General features: G+C 34.5%; 1 protein-coding gene across 1 annotated transcript in view; it reads left to right on the top strand.

Annotated features, from left to right (window-relative positions):
- Positions 1-18,360, top strand: part of LOC150078660 (proteasome subunit beta type-5-like) — a 105,067-nt gene that overhangs the window by 46,881 nt on the left and 39,826 nt on the right. Inside the window, exon 3 of the mRNA XM_090384059.1 lies at positions 5,203-5,314. Coding sequence (XP_090240185.1) covers positions 5,203-5,314 — 112 coding nt within the window. The remainder of the gene's footprint in view (positions 1-5,202; positions 5,315-18,360) is intronic.

The raw sequence follows: 18,360 nt of genomic DNA, 5'->3' as shown, positions 1-18,360 counted from the left end.
TGTAGTGCTCTTTGGGGCTGGTTCCTTTGAAAGTGCTATAACAAATTTATAGTTTTTAAATTACTGTATTTAAATTTATAGTTTTGAGGGAGATAATTACAGGATAAAAATAAGAAATGTCTAAAATGATAAACTCTGAATTTATAATAAAATTAACTAATTAATATTCATTTTTGTTGTTCTGGACTTGGATCATCATGTCAAGTTTTTCATGTTTTGTTAAAAACCAATCAACCAACTGTTTTTATTGTAACAGAGAATTATATAACTTTTAACTGGTGGCAACATACTCATTTTGGCCAAGACCAAAAGGGTTCCGCAGATTACAAAAATATATAAATAACGATAACAAGAAATAACTTGTATTTATAGCAAGAGTCAGATATAAAAAAAGAAAATCTTGCCCACCCACATTACAGGTTAGACGATAGGAGGATGATGTCCATAGCTCTCTTTTGGTTGTGATAGTCTTTGGAGCCGACCGGGCTAACCAGGTGGGCTAGTGCCTGTCTGGCAACCCAAAGGTCGCGGGTTCGAATCCTGCCTCAGACTTGGATCAGAGTAAAATGCAAAAATAACTTTGGGAGGTGCATTATGGCCATAGAGGCCGATGCAGCATCAACTAAAAAAAAAAATAGTCTTTGGAGAGTAAGAATATTTCCACATTGAGGTGCTGAATAAATTTGATCAAGGGATATGAGAAGAATCTATTGAAAGAAAAGGTTTGAACGGTTTGATTACTGGAATATTCTCCCCCCACCCAGAGGAGGAGTCTGCATAGTAGAATACAGTAAGTCTCTGGCATACGTAAGAGATACATTCCAGAACTTTTTATGTAACTTGGGAATGACTAATAAAATATTGCTACTATTATATCCCTAATATGCCAAAATTATAAAAACCACATAACATCCTCAGAAGAATGAAGAAAAATAGTTATATTTTTTTTCATTGTATTTTAATTGAAAAAATTATATTTTTTCAATTAAAAACTTTATCTGGGGACAGCAGTGAAGTAGCCAGAGTGCCACATAAGAAAAGAAAACAAAAGGAAGGAAAAAACGCATGTTATTGTACTGTAAAAACTAATATGTATTTCGTAGCCTTGGTTATTATAGTTGACCTCGTTGGTGCCGATCCCTTCACCACTTCTCGTATGTCTTTGTTGTTGCATTCATTGTTGACACTGACAGATCTAAATTCCGTGCAATACTTGTTAATGTTTGACCATTTTCATATGTCCTTATTATCTTAATTTTCTGATCCAAATCAATCGCTTTCCCTTTCTTGGTAGATTTACTAGTACTGTTGTCACTTATCGCTTAGTCAGCACCATGATAATGATCAAAATGAAAGTTTCTGTAAAGAACTTCAGAGGGTTAAGGCACTATCACCTCACGTGAGTTCACATTTTACTAAAGCACATTTCTGGAGGTCTCTACCATAAAACAATTTGCAGTTTTCGGTTTATTGGGCTTTTCTGTTAGTGAAATTCATTATAAATGGGTAGTAAACTTGATCTTATTGCATTTGCAATAATACTGATAGCTGTAATTCTGTGGGTTTATACGTTATGGTAAGATGTGTCCCCGTCACTGAAAACTTCATTCATGTAAAAAAAAAAAAAAACATAAATTAATTTTCAGAATCCTTCTCTTTGTTCCTATTTTTTGAGCTTGTTACTTCGTATCTCACTCATGCAATTTGTGCTTGCCATGTTTGTCGTTATTGATTGTTTATTATTATTATTTTATTATTTTTTTTACTGTTTTAAATTTTACAATCCTGAAAAAAAAAAAAGTACATAAGTCTGAAGTTAACTCAGGCTTACGTAAGTCTGGGACTTACTGTACAGAATCCTTCTGTGGGGTGGGGGAATATGCCAGCTAACCTTATCCCAAATAGAATGGGCTTACCAAGCATTTGAGAAGAGTTTGGACACTATATGTATTGATTTTATTTTGAAATAGCTTCCTGAGTACATACATAATTTCCTATCATGGTGCAGCAAATGTTATATTCATCGTCAGTTTTTAGGTTTGCCTAAGTTGGGTTTCAGTTCGTAGACTGTGTTCCACAGAGAAAAGATTCTTAATGTGAGAGGGTGCTGCTGCATACTAATTTCAGCTTCATGTAACTGAAGAAATAGGAGAGGCTTTTATATAGTGGAGAGTGATTGTCAGGTTAGAGACATGAAGAAGCTGTTGTCTTAATACCAACATCTCACAGAGAGACAGAGTTTTAAGAAAGTAAGTTTAAACTAAGTATAAAAGTATAACACTACATGGGTTAGAAATAATTCATTGAATGGCAGTTGCTGCTTTTTGATGTAAGTTATTTCTAATTCACATGAAGTAATATCTTACCTTTCATACTTTGTATACCATCAGGTATACCTTTGTATACTTGCACATGGAACATTGCATTTCAACTTCTATAATAAGTTTATTTTCAGAGATAACCCCCAGATCTTGATAAAACAAAACTGTTTAATAGGCTGAGATTGAAAGGAGAGGTTTTCTTGGAGAAAGAAATATGGACACACTTATCAGGACATACTTCACACAGACACACTTATCAGGTTGATAAGTGTGTCTAATTTGCTTGTAGCTACATCCATTTTTCAGGAATCTTTTTCCCTCCATCATGGTCATGTATCCAGTAGATCACTGAAGTTAGTCAAATGCTGTATTTCCAGCCAGCCAGCAGACCCAGTCTTCTCAACTAATAACCACTTTAGTAATCAACAGGCCCCCTGATTTATTCAAAAAGATAGCCATTTTCCTTTTCCATGTTAGGACTTGTACTAGAATAAACCAACTTAAGCAGATAAATGTCGTGGCGCCTCTGTAGCCAGGCGGGCAGGAACAGCAGTGCATAGCACATGCTTCTTGATTAGACCGGGATTCGAGCCCGTGCCCACCAAATACGGAGGATGTGGAAAGGTCAGGAAATGACTACCGCATATCCCCGGAGCAATATGGCCTTAGTTGCTAATGCTCCTAAAAACCAAATAACAACAATAACAAATGTCCTTTTGCCAGATTATGTAAAATGCTTTTGGTGAAGAAAAAAGTTCCAAATAGCCAGGACTTCTCCTCCAGCTGAAGAATTTGATTGTATTAGAATAATGATATAGGACAAGTGGCCACCAAGCCAACTGACAACAAATAATGAAAAATTAAATTTATGGTTAAATTTAAAAATTGATATCTATTTAATATCGTTAAATGTTTTATAAAATGTAAGAAAATTATTCATAACCTAAGTGGTTTTTTTTTTTTTTTTTTTTTTTTTTTTTGTTAAATGTGTTATAAGGTACAGTAATAGAAAGGCAACAGAAAATATGAAGCACAGGCAGTGTTTTGCGTTAATAAAATTTATTCTAAAAAAAAAAATGATACAAATATAGGTGTGTTTTTGTTTTTTTTTGTTTTCATTGTGGGAAAAATTAATTGCGCATCCATTTCAAAATTGAATAAAACTCATTAGGCATTCATTTTTATCTCTGTTTCTATGTTATCTAACTGTTGCTGAACTTATTGTGTCTGCATATTTTCTATATTTGGGATTGTCTATCCTGAGTTTTATTGGAAGGCATCTGGGGATGGTTTCTGCATAGATGTTTTTCTGATTCTTGTTACTATATACAAATTCCACATTTCATGAGAAAACAAGGAAAAATATCTACCATGATTATTCATTGTCCATTGTTCTTAAACAATTCCAGAATAGGTTGCAATTCACCTAGTAATACTTCTGCAAGCCTGTCAATAGCTTCATCCAAATCTTTGAAAGGGATAAATGACATATTTTTGCTTGTAAAGCAAATTGACATTACTGTTATAGTCATTAATTATCTTCATAGAAATGTGTCCGTATAGAAATTCTGTACTGCATCAGGCGAAAGAAAGAGGCCTGTATTTGGGCATGAGGAAAGTGAATCTTGAATACATCCATTTCAAAGTTGCATGAAATTTTTGTTAGTTGAGGATACTGGAGCATATCAAATAATCTGTCATACAGGCATGCTACTTGTTGGTAAGGAGGACATAAAACATTGAGTACAAATCTCAGTGTTTCTCTCCTTGGTTGATATAAACTTGTGAAAATAAAGATGGAACTATGCTAAATGAAGCTCTGAATTATTTAAATAATTCAAGATGCATTGTCTGCCAAAAATAAGCATTTGGTTTAATTTAGGACCACTATAACCAAGCAAATGTTTTCTTGTCTTGTGGATATTGCATCATATTATTTATTTATTTTTAATTTTTGGATATTTGTATAACTTCACCAAATTATCAGGATTGGCTAGTGTAGAAGTCATTTGATTTCTTTTTCACTTCTGACCAAATTTGTAACTGTATTTTGAGTTGAAGAGTAATTTGATATGCTTATTATAAATTTGCCATACACTCATTAATTAAAGCCATTCCCATCATTTCTTTCACATAGCACTTTTTACTAGCCAGTTTGTTTCAACTTTTGATTGTCAAGCCTCATACGTGTTTATTGTCTTTATAATTTCACTATTTAAAATATGAATCATAGCTTTGCACTTTATCTTCTTTTGTAGCACTTAATTTGAGTGACTCTGTCCATTGTCCTATCTGCTGCTAAAGACTGTTTCTGTACTGTGGCAAAATAACAGAATCCATTTTTCCTGCATAGTACCATAAGGAAATAAAGACAGTAATAAAATAATTAATTTATTGGTTTATAACACATTGTTTCCAGATGTAAGGTTGCCATTAATAAAGGATGGGAAGATTTCTGTTCATTGTTTAATGCATATCAGTGAACAGAAATGGTGTGATTGTAGCCCCCTTACAGCTAGCATAGTGGTTATCATTGCTGCACTATAGAAAATGCCTAGGTTTTAAGCCCACCTTATTGGCTTTTTTTTTAATATCACTGGCTCAGATAGTTGACAGTTAGTTGGACTCATTTGAAAGTTGCATGGGCCCTCGCCACCCCTCCCACACCCTTTTTCAGCCCTAGAATACTATTTACAGACAATATACTGGTGTCTTAGGGATTTAGTTGCCTTATCACCAACTCAAAATAGCTGGAATCACCTTTTTAATTATCAGGTAATACATCACTGCTCATTGACAAGTGAATGATTTTTCAATTTGCCTTTGATTTTATTTATTGAAACTTAATTGCAAATATGTATATTCTTACTATTTTTAATAGGTTCTCAGACAGTAAAAAAAGTTATTGAAATCAATGATTATCTTTTGGGTACAATGGCTGGTGGAGCAGCAGATTGTACCTACTGGGAGAGAGTTTTAGCTGAAAGATGTAGGTAAGTACAGAGCCATATCAGATTCATTATTCTTGTAGGCCAAACTATTCTCTGTCATTTTTTACAGCATTACTAAAACAAGTAATCAGTTCAAAGCAAAATTGGTTTAGATTGTTACTTTACTTAAATATATTTTGTTTTAATTTTTGTTAAAATTTAAAGGTACTGTTTTCTCCTTCCAGTGATTTATGGTCTTCTCCCTTCAAGATCTTAATTTAAAATTCATTATTCTTTGTGGATTTGTTCTTAAGGACTTTTATAATGTGATACTGAGTTATACTGATACTTAAGTGTTATTTTTATATCCTGTATACTAGGCCTGTTAAATGCACAGTCTATTATCACATTTTGTGTAGTTAGTCACTTCACTATGGTAGTCAAGTTAGATCTGTTATTAACCCCTTTTGTCTTTAGTGCAAAAATTTATATATATTATATACCACTTGCAAGGACTGTATACATTCATTTTTTTCCATTTATTTGTACACAAAATTATTACACACACACACACACACACACACACACACACACACACACACACACACACACACACACACACACACACACACACATATACAATACTTACAAGAAGATATATATACAATTTTATGTACATTAACATTCTTGCTACACATATATAAGATGCTATATTATTTTTGACCTCCTGGTGCATTGCGTATATGTATCCCAGAATCAAGGGTGGCTCCTGGGCAAAAGCCCCTCTCCACCTAGTTCATCGGTTTTGGTGTAGAACCTATACAGAGCTAGCATAAAAAACGTGTGATGTATAATACCACCGCCAATACAAGGCAGCTGCTGCCCATTGCCCTTCTCTAGGCCTGGGTTTACATTATCTGTTGTGCTGAATGCACAAGTCCTTCACCCACTGGATGAAGTGCAATACCAGTGGGTGCCGACGAGTGAATTATGAGTGGAGAACTTCCACAAATTATCCTCACTACCACCGAGAAACAGTAATTATTATATTAAACAGATATATACAACACTTGTTTTAAATATGCTCAGAGTCTCTGAATTCCTGAGAACCAGAAAAGCAATATATAATTAAATTACATACAATGGACAACTAACAGCACTGTCTAGTCCAGTGTTTCCCAACGTGGGTTCCACGCCCCACATGGGGGAAATTCGATTGTTCAGGGGGGCAATTGAAAAATTGCTCATCTAGAGTTTAAAACAACCGCCTACTATGATTTAACTTGTACAAAAGAAGAATTGTTGGTATCTCAATTTGAAATAAGCATTCGTTAAAAGTTGTACTTTCTATAGAGCCGCACTTGAAAGTTTGGAGTAATATCAACTAGTTTGTTCGGAGAGTATTGCTTACTATGCCTAGTGAAGGAATAGTATGTACTGTATTGGACGATTGCTTATGGCATGCGCAATGCGCAAGCAAAGTGGTTGTCTACTGTAGCCTACCGCAAACTCCGCATGTTATATGAAATAGGTAATTCCTTTCATACAAATGCTCGTTTGGACGACGTTCAGATTACGAACCTAAGGGGGCATAAATTCAAATTAAGAAAAGACAGATGTAGAATAGATGTGCGGAAATTTGCCTTTAGCCAGCGGGTGTTTAATTGCTGGAACAAACTTCCATCTGTCGTTGTGGAAGTTGATAGGTTGAATAAATTTAAGGAGGAACTGGACAGGCATTTGGAGGGAATGGTGTGATTTTTTTTTTTTTTTTTTTTTTTTTGGCTGATGCTGCATAAGCTCATACACGCTTTTTTGCATCACATGCTACTACTACTACTGTACATTTGGATAGGTTTGGCGATCTCAGATTAAAATAAAAAATTACTTTGTCTGCACACAGAATTATTATTAATGAGGAACTGTGATACACAATGGTATGTATTTGTTGTGTATGTATATTTCTGTGGTCTCAGTAAATAAGCAAATTAGTCCAAAAACTCGAATTTGCAGGAGAGGAAAAATAAACTTCACACTCTCATATAAACATGCATATATTCGAATATACAAATATTTACTACTCACGCTAAAACTACAATAACGAAGATACCTGCATGTCACATAATAGTAAATAATAAATACTTTATTATAGTGCACTTATCTCATTTTTGACAAATTAGACTTATCTGCATGTTCACAGAGACCACAGATTTAATAGCCCGAATTCAGTAATTTGTGTGATTTATTCATTCAAAAAGCATAAGCTCATACACGCTTTTTTGCATCACATGCTACTACTACTACTGTACATTTGGATAGGTTTGGCGATCTCAGATTAAAATAAAAAATTACTTTGTCTGCACACAGAATTATTATTAATGAGGAACTGTGATACACAATGGTATGTATTTGTTGTGTATGTATATTTCTGTGGTCTCAGTAAATAAGCAAATTAGTCCAAAAACTCGAATTTGCAGGAGAGGAAAAATAAACTTCACACTCTCATATAAACATGCATATATTCGAATATACAAATATTTACTACTCACGCTAAAACTACAATAACGAAGATACCTGCATGTCACATAATAGTAAATAATAAATACTTTATTATAGTGCACTTATCTCATTTTTGACAAATTAGACTTATCTGCATGTTCACAGAGACCACAGATTTAATAGCCCGAATTCAGTAATTTGTGTGATTTATTCATTCAAAAAGCATACTAATAATTAATTTTGATATATTAAAATAAAATTAAATTAACTTTAATGCATAGTTTATTTTTAGTTTTTGATTTATCTTATATTTATTTCTTTCAGTTGCACAGTAAAATGAGCAGTGCAAGTAAAAAAAAAGTTTGTCAGTATTCAGAGGAATACTTAAAATTTGGTTTCATACCCGCTGTCCACGATCAAAGGTCACCTTTTTGTCTTTTATGCCAACAATGCTTGACCAATGAATCAACGAAGCAAGGTCGTCTTGAGGCGCATTTGAAGGCGAAACATAATGCTCATGTAAATTCAGATTTAAATTACTTTCAAACTTTAAAGAAGAATTTTGAAAAAAGAGCAACATTAAAGTCTCTGTTTATTGCTCATACTGCAACTGTCAATCGTACTCTTGAGGCTAGTTATGAAATTTCTTTACTCATTGCTAAATCTGGGAAAAATCCTACTATAGGAGAGAATTTAATCAAACCATCAATATCAGCATTTCTTAAAACAGTTCTGGAAAAAGATGACAAAGATGTGAAAGCTATGCCACTCAATAACAATACTGTTAGCAGAAGAATAGATGAAATGAATGAAGATATTGAAATACAACTTGTTGGAAAGCTGAAAACAAGAAAATTCTCAGTGCAAATGGATGAATCAACTTTGAGAGACAGTGAAGCCGTACTGATAACTTATGTAAGATATATTGATAAAGGTAATTTTGCTGAAGAAATGTTATTCTGTAAATCATTAGAGAGCACCACTACCTCCAAAGATATATATATATATATATATATATATATATATACATACAGTCCATTCCGGTTATTTGGGACACATCGGGACTAGTGCATTTTGGCCCGATTAAGCGGCTGCCCCAATTATCCGAAGTTTCACGTAAATAGTCAAAAATACAATGTATCCCCCCCTTTTTTTTTTACAATTGGTTCAGTGTACAATCAAATCACGTTACGACGAACTGAACATAGTAAAGTACCGTTCACTATACGATGTGCAGTAAGCGCCAGTCATTGTGATCACGTTTGTGAATTTAATTTTAATTCTATTAAACAGCGATTCTAATTAGCGAAAATAGGAGGAATATTATCCACAGGCTATAAGATATATTATAAAGCAAAGATATATTAAGCACAAATTTACCCTTTATTACCTTACCAATTAAAAAATACGTGAAAATCGGGAGAATATACGTGATAATCGGAATAATTAATACGTACTGTAATATGTACATGCCAACTAGTTGACATTTCTGTTCACTGACATTTGTGGGTGGGTGTTAAAATTCAAAACAGTAAAAAGATAAGCAATCAATAACAAAGAACACCGCGCGCACACAAACTGCAAGTAACACGATACGTGTAAGTGAGAACGGAGTAACGAGTTAAAAAGCTTTAAAAATAGGAATGAAGACAAGATCTGAAAATTAATTTTTTTTTATTTGATTGAAGATTTCATGGAAGTGTAAACACATTTCACCATAATAACCCACAGAATTCCAGCTGTCGGTATTATCGCAAATTCAATAAGATTTACTGTCCGTTTATGATAGATTGCACCAACAGAAAAGCCCAATAAACAGGTGACTGCTAATTGTTTTTATTGTTTTATGGTTGTGACCTCCAGAATTTCGACCGAACCACGTGGTACCGTCGGAGACAATCGTAGGGTAATCTCCAGTGCTGCGGTCTCCTGCCCCGATTAAACGGCATGCTGTCCCAATTAAGCGAAGTAAACCCTGCCTATTTTCTCAATTGGTTTCTGTTTTTTAAGATTTGCCCCAAATAAACGGCTGCCCCGATTAACCGGTGGCCCAAATAACCGGAATCCACTGTATATAATAAGCTAAAAAATTACTTAGATGACAATAATATACCAATGAAAAATATAACATCTTTTGCTGCAGATGGTGCTTCTAATATGATGGGCAAGAAAAATGGTTGCTTAAAATTGATGAAAGATGAGAATCCAGAAATGCTTCTTGTGCATTGTGTTATTCATAGAGAAAACTTGGTAGCTAAAAATATTTCGCCTGTTCTTAATGAAGTACAGGCATACCTCGAATAACGAATAGGATGCGTTCCACGAAATTACTTCGTTAAGCGAAACTTTGTTTTCAGAGGTAAAAATATTATGGCCAGAATAGGGATACGTTCCTACGTAAAGAAAATGAAAAGCTTTTTTTTCGAACAAAGAAAAGTTTTATTAAATAAACAGTCAACTTACATAAAAAGTGAAATCACATTTTAAAATATGAGTCTAAAGTTGATTGCTTATGCTTTTTTCTCTTTCATTTAACAATTGCCTATACGGAGTTATTGCATTTAACACTGATCGCTTAACAATAAAACTTCTTCCTAAATCAGGATCATTTTCACTAAAAAAATTTAAAACGTTTTCAATGTCATTTAAGCACCTTTTTAAATCTTTGGTTGTTAACACTTTTTCAGCAGGAACTTCTTTAACTTCGTATTCATTATCTTTGTCTTCGTTGCTAACAAGGTTTTCTAAATCTTCCACTGAAAAACCATCATCTTCTGCATTCAATAAATTTCTAACATCCTCTCCATCGACATTTTTGAAAAACCTATTGATTGAGCCATCTGGATAACTTCATTTCTAATTTCTTGGATGTTATTTTCTTCTTCTAGTACAACTTCTGGCCATATTTTGCGCCAAACTCCATGTAAGCATTTCTTAGTGACTTCTTTCCAAGAACTATCAATGTTTTCAATTGTGTTTTTAATGGTGTAGTTTTTCCAAAAAGTTTTAACTGTCATTTCCTCTTTATCCTCTAGTTCAGTTAAACTGCTTAATGTTCGACGCAGATAATAAGCTTTAAATGATGCTATTACTCCCTGATCCAATGGTTGAATCAGGGAAGTTGTGTTTGCTGGAAGAAACACAACTTTGACAGGAATGCATGTGTCCAACGTGTTAAGATCAGTAGGATGTCCTGGAGCATTGTCTAACAACAAAAGAGCTTTTTCTTCAAAGTTGTTTTTTTGACAATACCGTTTTACTTCAGGACAAAAGTGGTTAACAAACCAATCAGTAAATAACTCCTTGGTAACCCACGCTTTTCTATTTGCTTTCCATATTACAGGTAAATTCATTTTTATGTTACCTTTTAACGCCCTCGGATTTTCTGAATGGTAAACTAATAACAATTTTAATTTATAATCGCCAAAGGCATTTGATCCAAAGAGTAACGTTAAACGGTCTTTGGCTGCTTTGAACCCAGCAGCTGATTTTTCTTCAATAGAAATGAAGCTTTTTGTTGGTAGCCGTTTCCAGAACAAACCGCTTTCGTCAACATTGAACACCAAATTTGGTGGAAATTTTTCACGTTCAATTATTTCCTTTAGTTTTTCTGGAAACTTCTCCTGTTAATTTTACACTATGAATCCTGGCCCGTTTTTTAAATTTCTCGAACCAACCACGAGAAGCCCCAAAGGTTTCCGTAATTTCTTCAGTTTGTTTAGATTTCAGGTGATTAAACTGGAATATTTTTTATGTTAAATGGGGCTTGAAATTGCGGACTTCGTTATATCGAAGCTTCGTTATCAGAGGTAACGTTAACCGAGGTATGCCTGTACTAAAATCAGTTATAAAGTGTGTTAATGCTATTAAAGCTAATGCCAAATGTGAGCATCTCTTCAAGCTTTTTTGTGAAGAACAAAATGCAGACAATGTGAGACTTTTAATTCACACTGAAGTAAGGTGGCTCTCGAAAGGGAACTGCTTGAAAAGATTTATGGAACTATTTGATACTATTAGTGACTTTAAGTGACAAACCTGAAATGAAGCATCTATTAACGGTCGATGGTTAAGCATTTGTGAGTTATTTAGCCATATCTTTGAAAAATTAAATATATTAAATAAACAACTTCAAGGAACAAATAAAACTCTCGTTGATGCAAAAGCGAAGATATTTGGTTTCATTACATTTATTGAATTATGTCAAAAATATATTTGTAACAAAAATTTTGAACAGTTTCGTTGGCTGCAAAAATGTGAAGTGACTGATACCGCTGTACTTGTTATTGTCGATCATCTGAAAATTCTGTCCGCTGATTTAAAAGAAAGGTTTTCTGATTTAAAACAAATTGATTTTCCAACCTGGATGATGCAACCAATGTTAGTGGATTTGTCTGATGTATCAATGCAGTACCAAGAAGAACTCTCAGAAATGCAAAATGATGAGTCAGTTAAAACTTTATTCAATATAAAAGGAGCGATGGCATGGCTTTGTGATGAAACAGAAATTAAATACCCAAATTCAACCAACTTTGCAAGAGAGCTATTGTTACCGTTTCCATCTTCATATTTAGCTGAATGTGGATTTAGTGTCATAAATGATTTGTTACTAAAGAAAAGAAATCAACTGGATATCACAAAATGGGGAGACTTGAGACTGAAGCTGACTAAATTGGAGCCCAATATAAAATCTCTCTGCGGCAAGCATCAAGCACAAGGGTCTCACTAAATTTAGTGCACTCATCTAGAAGTGACTTCACATGGAATGTTGAAATTATTAAATAATTAAATAATAATTACTAAAAATTAAAATATAGAAAAGTCTTTCAAATTATTTTGTACTTGAATTTTAGTTGTCTGTTATACGTTTTGAAAATTTACTTACTGTTTTTTTCTTAATAATTTCCTAATTATTTCTTCCTAAAACATAAGTCTTGTGTTCTGAACAAGTTGTAATTAGGCTTCATTTAGGGAATAATTCAATTTTTGAATATAAAAAATATATATATGTTACATAGGAGGCATCAGAATTTTAGAAAGACTTAGGTGGGGCATGGTAAAAAAAAAGGTTGGGAAACACCGGTCTAGTCTGTTCGCTAGAACTTTCAAACCTGCTGACAAGCACAATGAGATAGCTACTAAATGTTTCTCATAAACTTTGTGTTTCACAGAAACCAATCTTTACAATAAGCCATACTTCATAAGTATGTCGATTTGCACTTATCACTAATCTGGTCTTCTTTGAACCCTCTCCAGTTTTTTTTTTTTTAGGTATGATTTCTATACAATATTCCTTACTAGTAGAATTCCTATAAATCAAGGACAGAATACCATGTGCCTACCTAGCTGCCTGGAAATTGACATAAACCAATGCAACATTAATTAACATAAATCAACACAATAACAATCCATGTAAGTCAGCACAATAATAGTTGACATAAATCATAAATCAACACAATAAAAATTCACATAAATCTTTTGTTTACACATAAACCTTTTGTCTTTTGGTCTTTTGTGAAGTCAGTTCCCAGGAGAAGCTGAAGTTCTTAGCTGAGTCCTCAATATGAAAACTGTTTTGAGGTTTGCCGAGCAGTAAAGTTATTATGGTCTTCAGCTGAGATATTTATATTGTTCTCCATACAGTCAGTGGTTATGATTGTTCTCTCTTTCCACACCATTTAGTATTAGTGAGGATAAATGACACAAGAAAGCAGACTTTCTATATCAGCCAAAAATAAAAAATTAATTTATTTGTTCCAGATTTAAAAAAAAAAATAAATAAATGTTCTAGTTTATGCTCTGTCACAACCACCAGGTCAGTGGAGTTTATAGTAAATCATTAACACAAACATTAATTGTATTTAGCATTTAGGCTTGAACCCCGGTCCACTCAAAGAGCGCATGCTACTGCACTCACATTCCTGACCACTCGGCTGTGTTTACAGAATGTAAATAGAATATTCACATTATTTATATTCTGATAAGGTAACTATCTAATTCCGCTTTGAATTCATTCAGACTTGCTGCCTCTGCAACATTCAGAGGCAACATATTCCAACATTTGATTATCTGCTGCCCCTAGGTTGAACTTTATAAAAATCTGTTTTTTTTTTTTTTTTTCCCCCTTGATATTTTATATTTGTGCCTCTGTTCTTGTGTCACCTATGAGGGAAAACAGACTTATCATTCAATTTACCCAACCCCTTCAGCACCTTATAAAACTTGATCAGATCTTGCCTAACATGGTTGTCAAACTTATGACCCACACTTCTTAAGCCATACTTCATAAGTATGTCGATTTGCACTTATCACTAATCTGGTCTTCTTTGAACGCTCTCCAGTTTTTTTTTTTTTAGGTATGATTTCTATACAATATTCCTTACTAGTAGAATTCCTATAAATCAAGGACAGAATACCATGTGCCTACCTAGCTGCCTGGAAATTAAATATCAGATTGAATGATAACACCTGTCTTTTTTTTGTCTTGAATCAGTTATATCCTCTCCTCCCAGCTTATGTATGGCTCAAGGATTTCTGTTACCAAATGCATAATCCCATATTTAGAAGCATTAAACTTTAGTTGCCATTTTTTTGGACCATCTATGTAACTTATCCAAGTCTTTTTGAAGCATCATGGCCTGCATGAATTGATAACCACCGTTCACACCTTCAAGTCATCTGCAGACTCTGACAGCTTCCTTTGGATACCCTTGTAAATATCATTAATGATAATTAAAAATAGGTGTGGACCAAAACTTAATCCTGAGGAACTCCCTCTTGTTACACTAGTCCACTCAGAAAACTGACAATTTATGACAACTCTGTCTCCTATCTTATTCAGTGGATAAGATAGGATCTTACTAGTAATTACAACCTTTTCCAGTTTCTATATCAGCATTCCATGAGGGATGGAAGGCTGCTATATATATCAAAAGCTTTACTAAAATCTCAATATATAATGTCAAAATTGTTATCTGCATTCAACTGTTTAATGGCTACATCATAGCTAGATCGTATGTATAGCTTAGCTTAATTTTCAGCACTCACCTCATAGTAATCCGCTTAGCTGGTGGAGAGTTTTACCACATACATGTTGGTTATAGGATTCTAATAACTTACAGGGATTATGGGTTTAAAACTAAGTTATGGGCTATAAAAATTTTTCTAAGAAAGGAAAGTGCACCTTCCATTCTATGGTTGCCTAATTAAATTAAATTAAGAAAAATAGACAACCATAGAACCAATTTAATTAGGCAACCATAGAATGGAAGGTGCACTTTCCTTTCTTAGAAAAATTTTTATAGCCCATAACTTAGTTTTAAACCCATAATTCCTGTAAGTTATTAGAATCCTATAACCACCATGTATGTGGTAGAACTCTCCACCAGCTAAGCAGATTACTATGAGGTGAGTGCTGAAAATTAAGCTAAGCTATACATATGATCTAGTTATTACATTACAGCATATAAGGACTCCTTAAAAAATCAAGAGTGGCTACATCATAGTAATTTACCAATTTGGGCAAGCATGCCTTCCCTTTAATGAACCCATGCTAGGATAGCATTCTTGTTGAGATAGTCCTGAATCACATACTTAACCACAGATTCCACAATACTGCCTACTACTGAAGTCAAGCTCATTGGTCTATAGTTACTTAATTCCTCTTTATTGCCACCTTTGTGAACTGGAGAGACATTTATACTTTTCCAAACCAACAAGATCTTCCCAGAGTCTAAAGGCACTCTCATTGACATTTCCAGTGATGTAATACAGTCACATGCAGCCTTTTTCTTTAACTGAATATATATATCAACTTCTGAAGACTTGCCCTCTTTTAACCTCAGTAGCATTTTCTAGCAAATGCCCATCTAAGATCATTATAACACTTATTTACAGCGATCTGATCCCTTAACATTCCTCAAAGATTTGAGCTTGCTGTAAATATTAAGAAGTATTGTTTCACCTCATCTGAAAACCACTTAGGATTATGCAGGGTGTTTCTATGGACTTTCCCTGTTCTTAGCTCTCTTTGATAGTGCTGCCTTGTAATCAGCTTTTGCCCATCTTATACTATTAGTGGCCTTGTTTCATATTCTCTTATGATGCTCATACAAATCAGAATTTCTTGACTGTCTATAACTAATGCATGTTGTTTCTTTTGCTCAGTTAAACTCTTAACCTCACCTGTCATCCATTTTGATATCTTACATTTACAGAACTTGACCATTGGTGCTAATACATTTGTGGCTTTAAGGATAAATCCCTTGAATATTTTTCATAGTGTATTTGTGCCTGATACCATACAGTGGCCACTTCACTTAATCAAGCCCAAGAAATATCTCATTCCTTTATAGCCCATTTTCTTGAAATTGAAACTCCTGCCTTTACCTTTAACCATGTAGATTTCTTTAGATACAACCTATTTTATTTTATTGTGGTCACTGCCTGCTATTGGTTTTCTTACTCCCAAGTTTACATTACAGTTGGGCTCCTTAGTGAGAACTATAATAAGACAGTTGTACTCGCAAGTATAATCTGCTTGAAGATATTTTTATGATATTCCCGGGCTATCAGTTTCGCTTGCATCACACCGATCTCTGCAGCTGCGGGAATACAAAAGATTGAAGTCAGCTGCTCTTTAACTGTGCAATCTACAACGATCTTAGAGTGAAGCTCATGTAGCATGCAACATACTCCAGCTGTCATCTTCTCTTTACCACGAGTCATTTCTTGCCACGGCACCTCCGTAGCCAGGTGGGCAGGAGCAGCAGTGCATAGCACATGCTTCTTGATTAGACCAGGGTTTGAGCCTGTGCCCATGGAGGAGTCGGAAAGGTCAGGGAATGACCACCGCATATCCCCGGAGCAATATGGCCTTATTTGCTAATGCTCCTAAAAACCAAATAACAAACAACATTTCTTGCCACACTGTATCAACATCTGCATTACCATGATCTGACTGGGAATATTTTTGCCACCTTCAGGCAGTTTTTGTTGAGAAGCGTCGCTTTCCTACCCATCCACTCCTCCCTTTTTCTCCTAAATGCACAATTCATTCATTTTATATCTCCTGAGTGGTACCATATCTTAGTAAATCAGTGTTAGTTCACGTGATCAAAAGCTCAAGTTCATTTAATTTGAGCAAGACTTTTATGTATTTATTGGATGATTGTTTTCTGCAGCAGCATGTTCAAGAAGCAACCAGAGGGAGTAATACTTGTGATCTGATTATCAGCAGTGATTAGTCATGCATTAAGAATCTGCAGATAAAGGAACCACTAGGTGGCATTGGTCATAGTGTACTGATGTGGGATTTACTCAAAGATATAACTAGCGTCAGGGGTAAAGGGAAGGTTCTTGCTTTCATAAAGGTGACTACAGTGGTCTCGGACAGTTTTTAAATTCTATACAGTGGGCCTAACTGATGATGTTGCCAACATCATCAGTTGGACCTTTTAATAGGATGCTTTCAAAGAATTAATCTTGGAAGCTACTGGGCATACCAACTAAGAAATACTGTTCAAGGTTTATGCCTAAATGGATGTCAGATGAACTTATGAGACTCGTGGCAGAGAAGAAAAATGCATGAAATGCATATAAATTATCAAGAGACACAGATACCTATGGTAGATATAAGATAGTTTGTAGTCAAGTCACAAAGGAGGTTAGGCAAGCGAAGGCAGATTACAAGATTTTTTTGGCAAAGGATACAAAGAAAAACAGTAAAGACTTCTTTACTTATGTGAGATCTAGAAGGAAGGGAATAAATCAGATTGATTCACTTGATATCAATGGTTCAATTGTTGATGATCCTGCTGAGGTAGCTGACAAACTGAATGAATATTTTGCATCTACATTCAAACGTGAGGAGTTATTAAGGGAGGGGAATGCCAGAAGTTTATCAAACTGTAAATGGAGAGCTAAAGGATTTTGTAATAACTGAGAGCAAAGTGGAAGAGAAATTGTTGAAGTTAAACATAAGGAAGGCACCTGGGGTGGATGGGATCTATCCAGTTATATTAAAGGAGGCAGCAAAGGAAGTAAGCAAGCCCGTAGCCATGATTATGAGGGCATCCTTCAACTCGGGAGAGATCCTCACTTCTGTTCCGAGGAAAATAATGGAGTAACTGGTTAAACAAGCACTGCAGTTTCGTCTAGCGAAGACTGCAGTTATAGTTCAGACAGCATGGGTTTGCTAAGGGGAAGTCTTGTCTGACCTATTTGATTGGATACTATGATGTGGTCAGAAAGGAACTAGATGCAAAAAATTGATATCATATACTTGGATTTCAGGAAAGCTTTTGATACTGTTGCACATGGAAGACTACTGTACAAATTGGAGCAGTATGGCATTAAGGGCAAGTTGCTGCTATGAATAAAGGAATGGCTGAGTGGGAGAAGACAGAGTGGTAATCAATGGACACTGCTCTTCATAGACTAATGTTATTAGTGGTCTCTCTCAGGGGTCTGTGTTGGGCCCCATTGCTATTTTCTGTATTTATCAATGATATTAGTAAAGGTATATCAGGCTTAATGTCCAAGTTTGCAGACAATATGAAAGTTGGTAGGGTTGTTAAGGACAGTATGCTGCTGCAATAGGATCTGGAAAAGTT

Source organism: Mastigoproctus giganteus, chromosome 10 (assembly GCF_048544385.1).
Source record: "Mastigoproctus giganteus isolate SK-2022 chromosome 10, ASM4854438v1, whole genome shotgun sequence".
NCBI classification, from domain to species: domain Eukaryota; kingdom Metazoa; phylum Arthropoda; class Arachnida; order Uropygi; family Thelyphonidae; genus Mastigoproctus; species Mastigoproctus giganteus.
The sequence above is the reverse complement of the archived record's forward strand: the minus strand, read 5'-3'. Positions and strand labels throughout refer to the sequence as shown.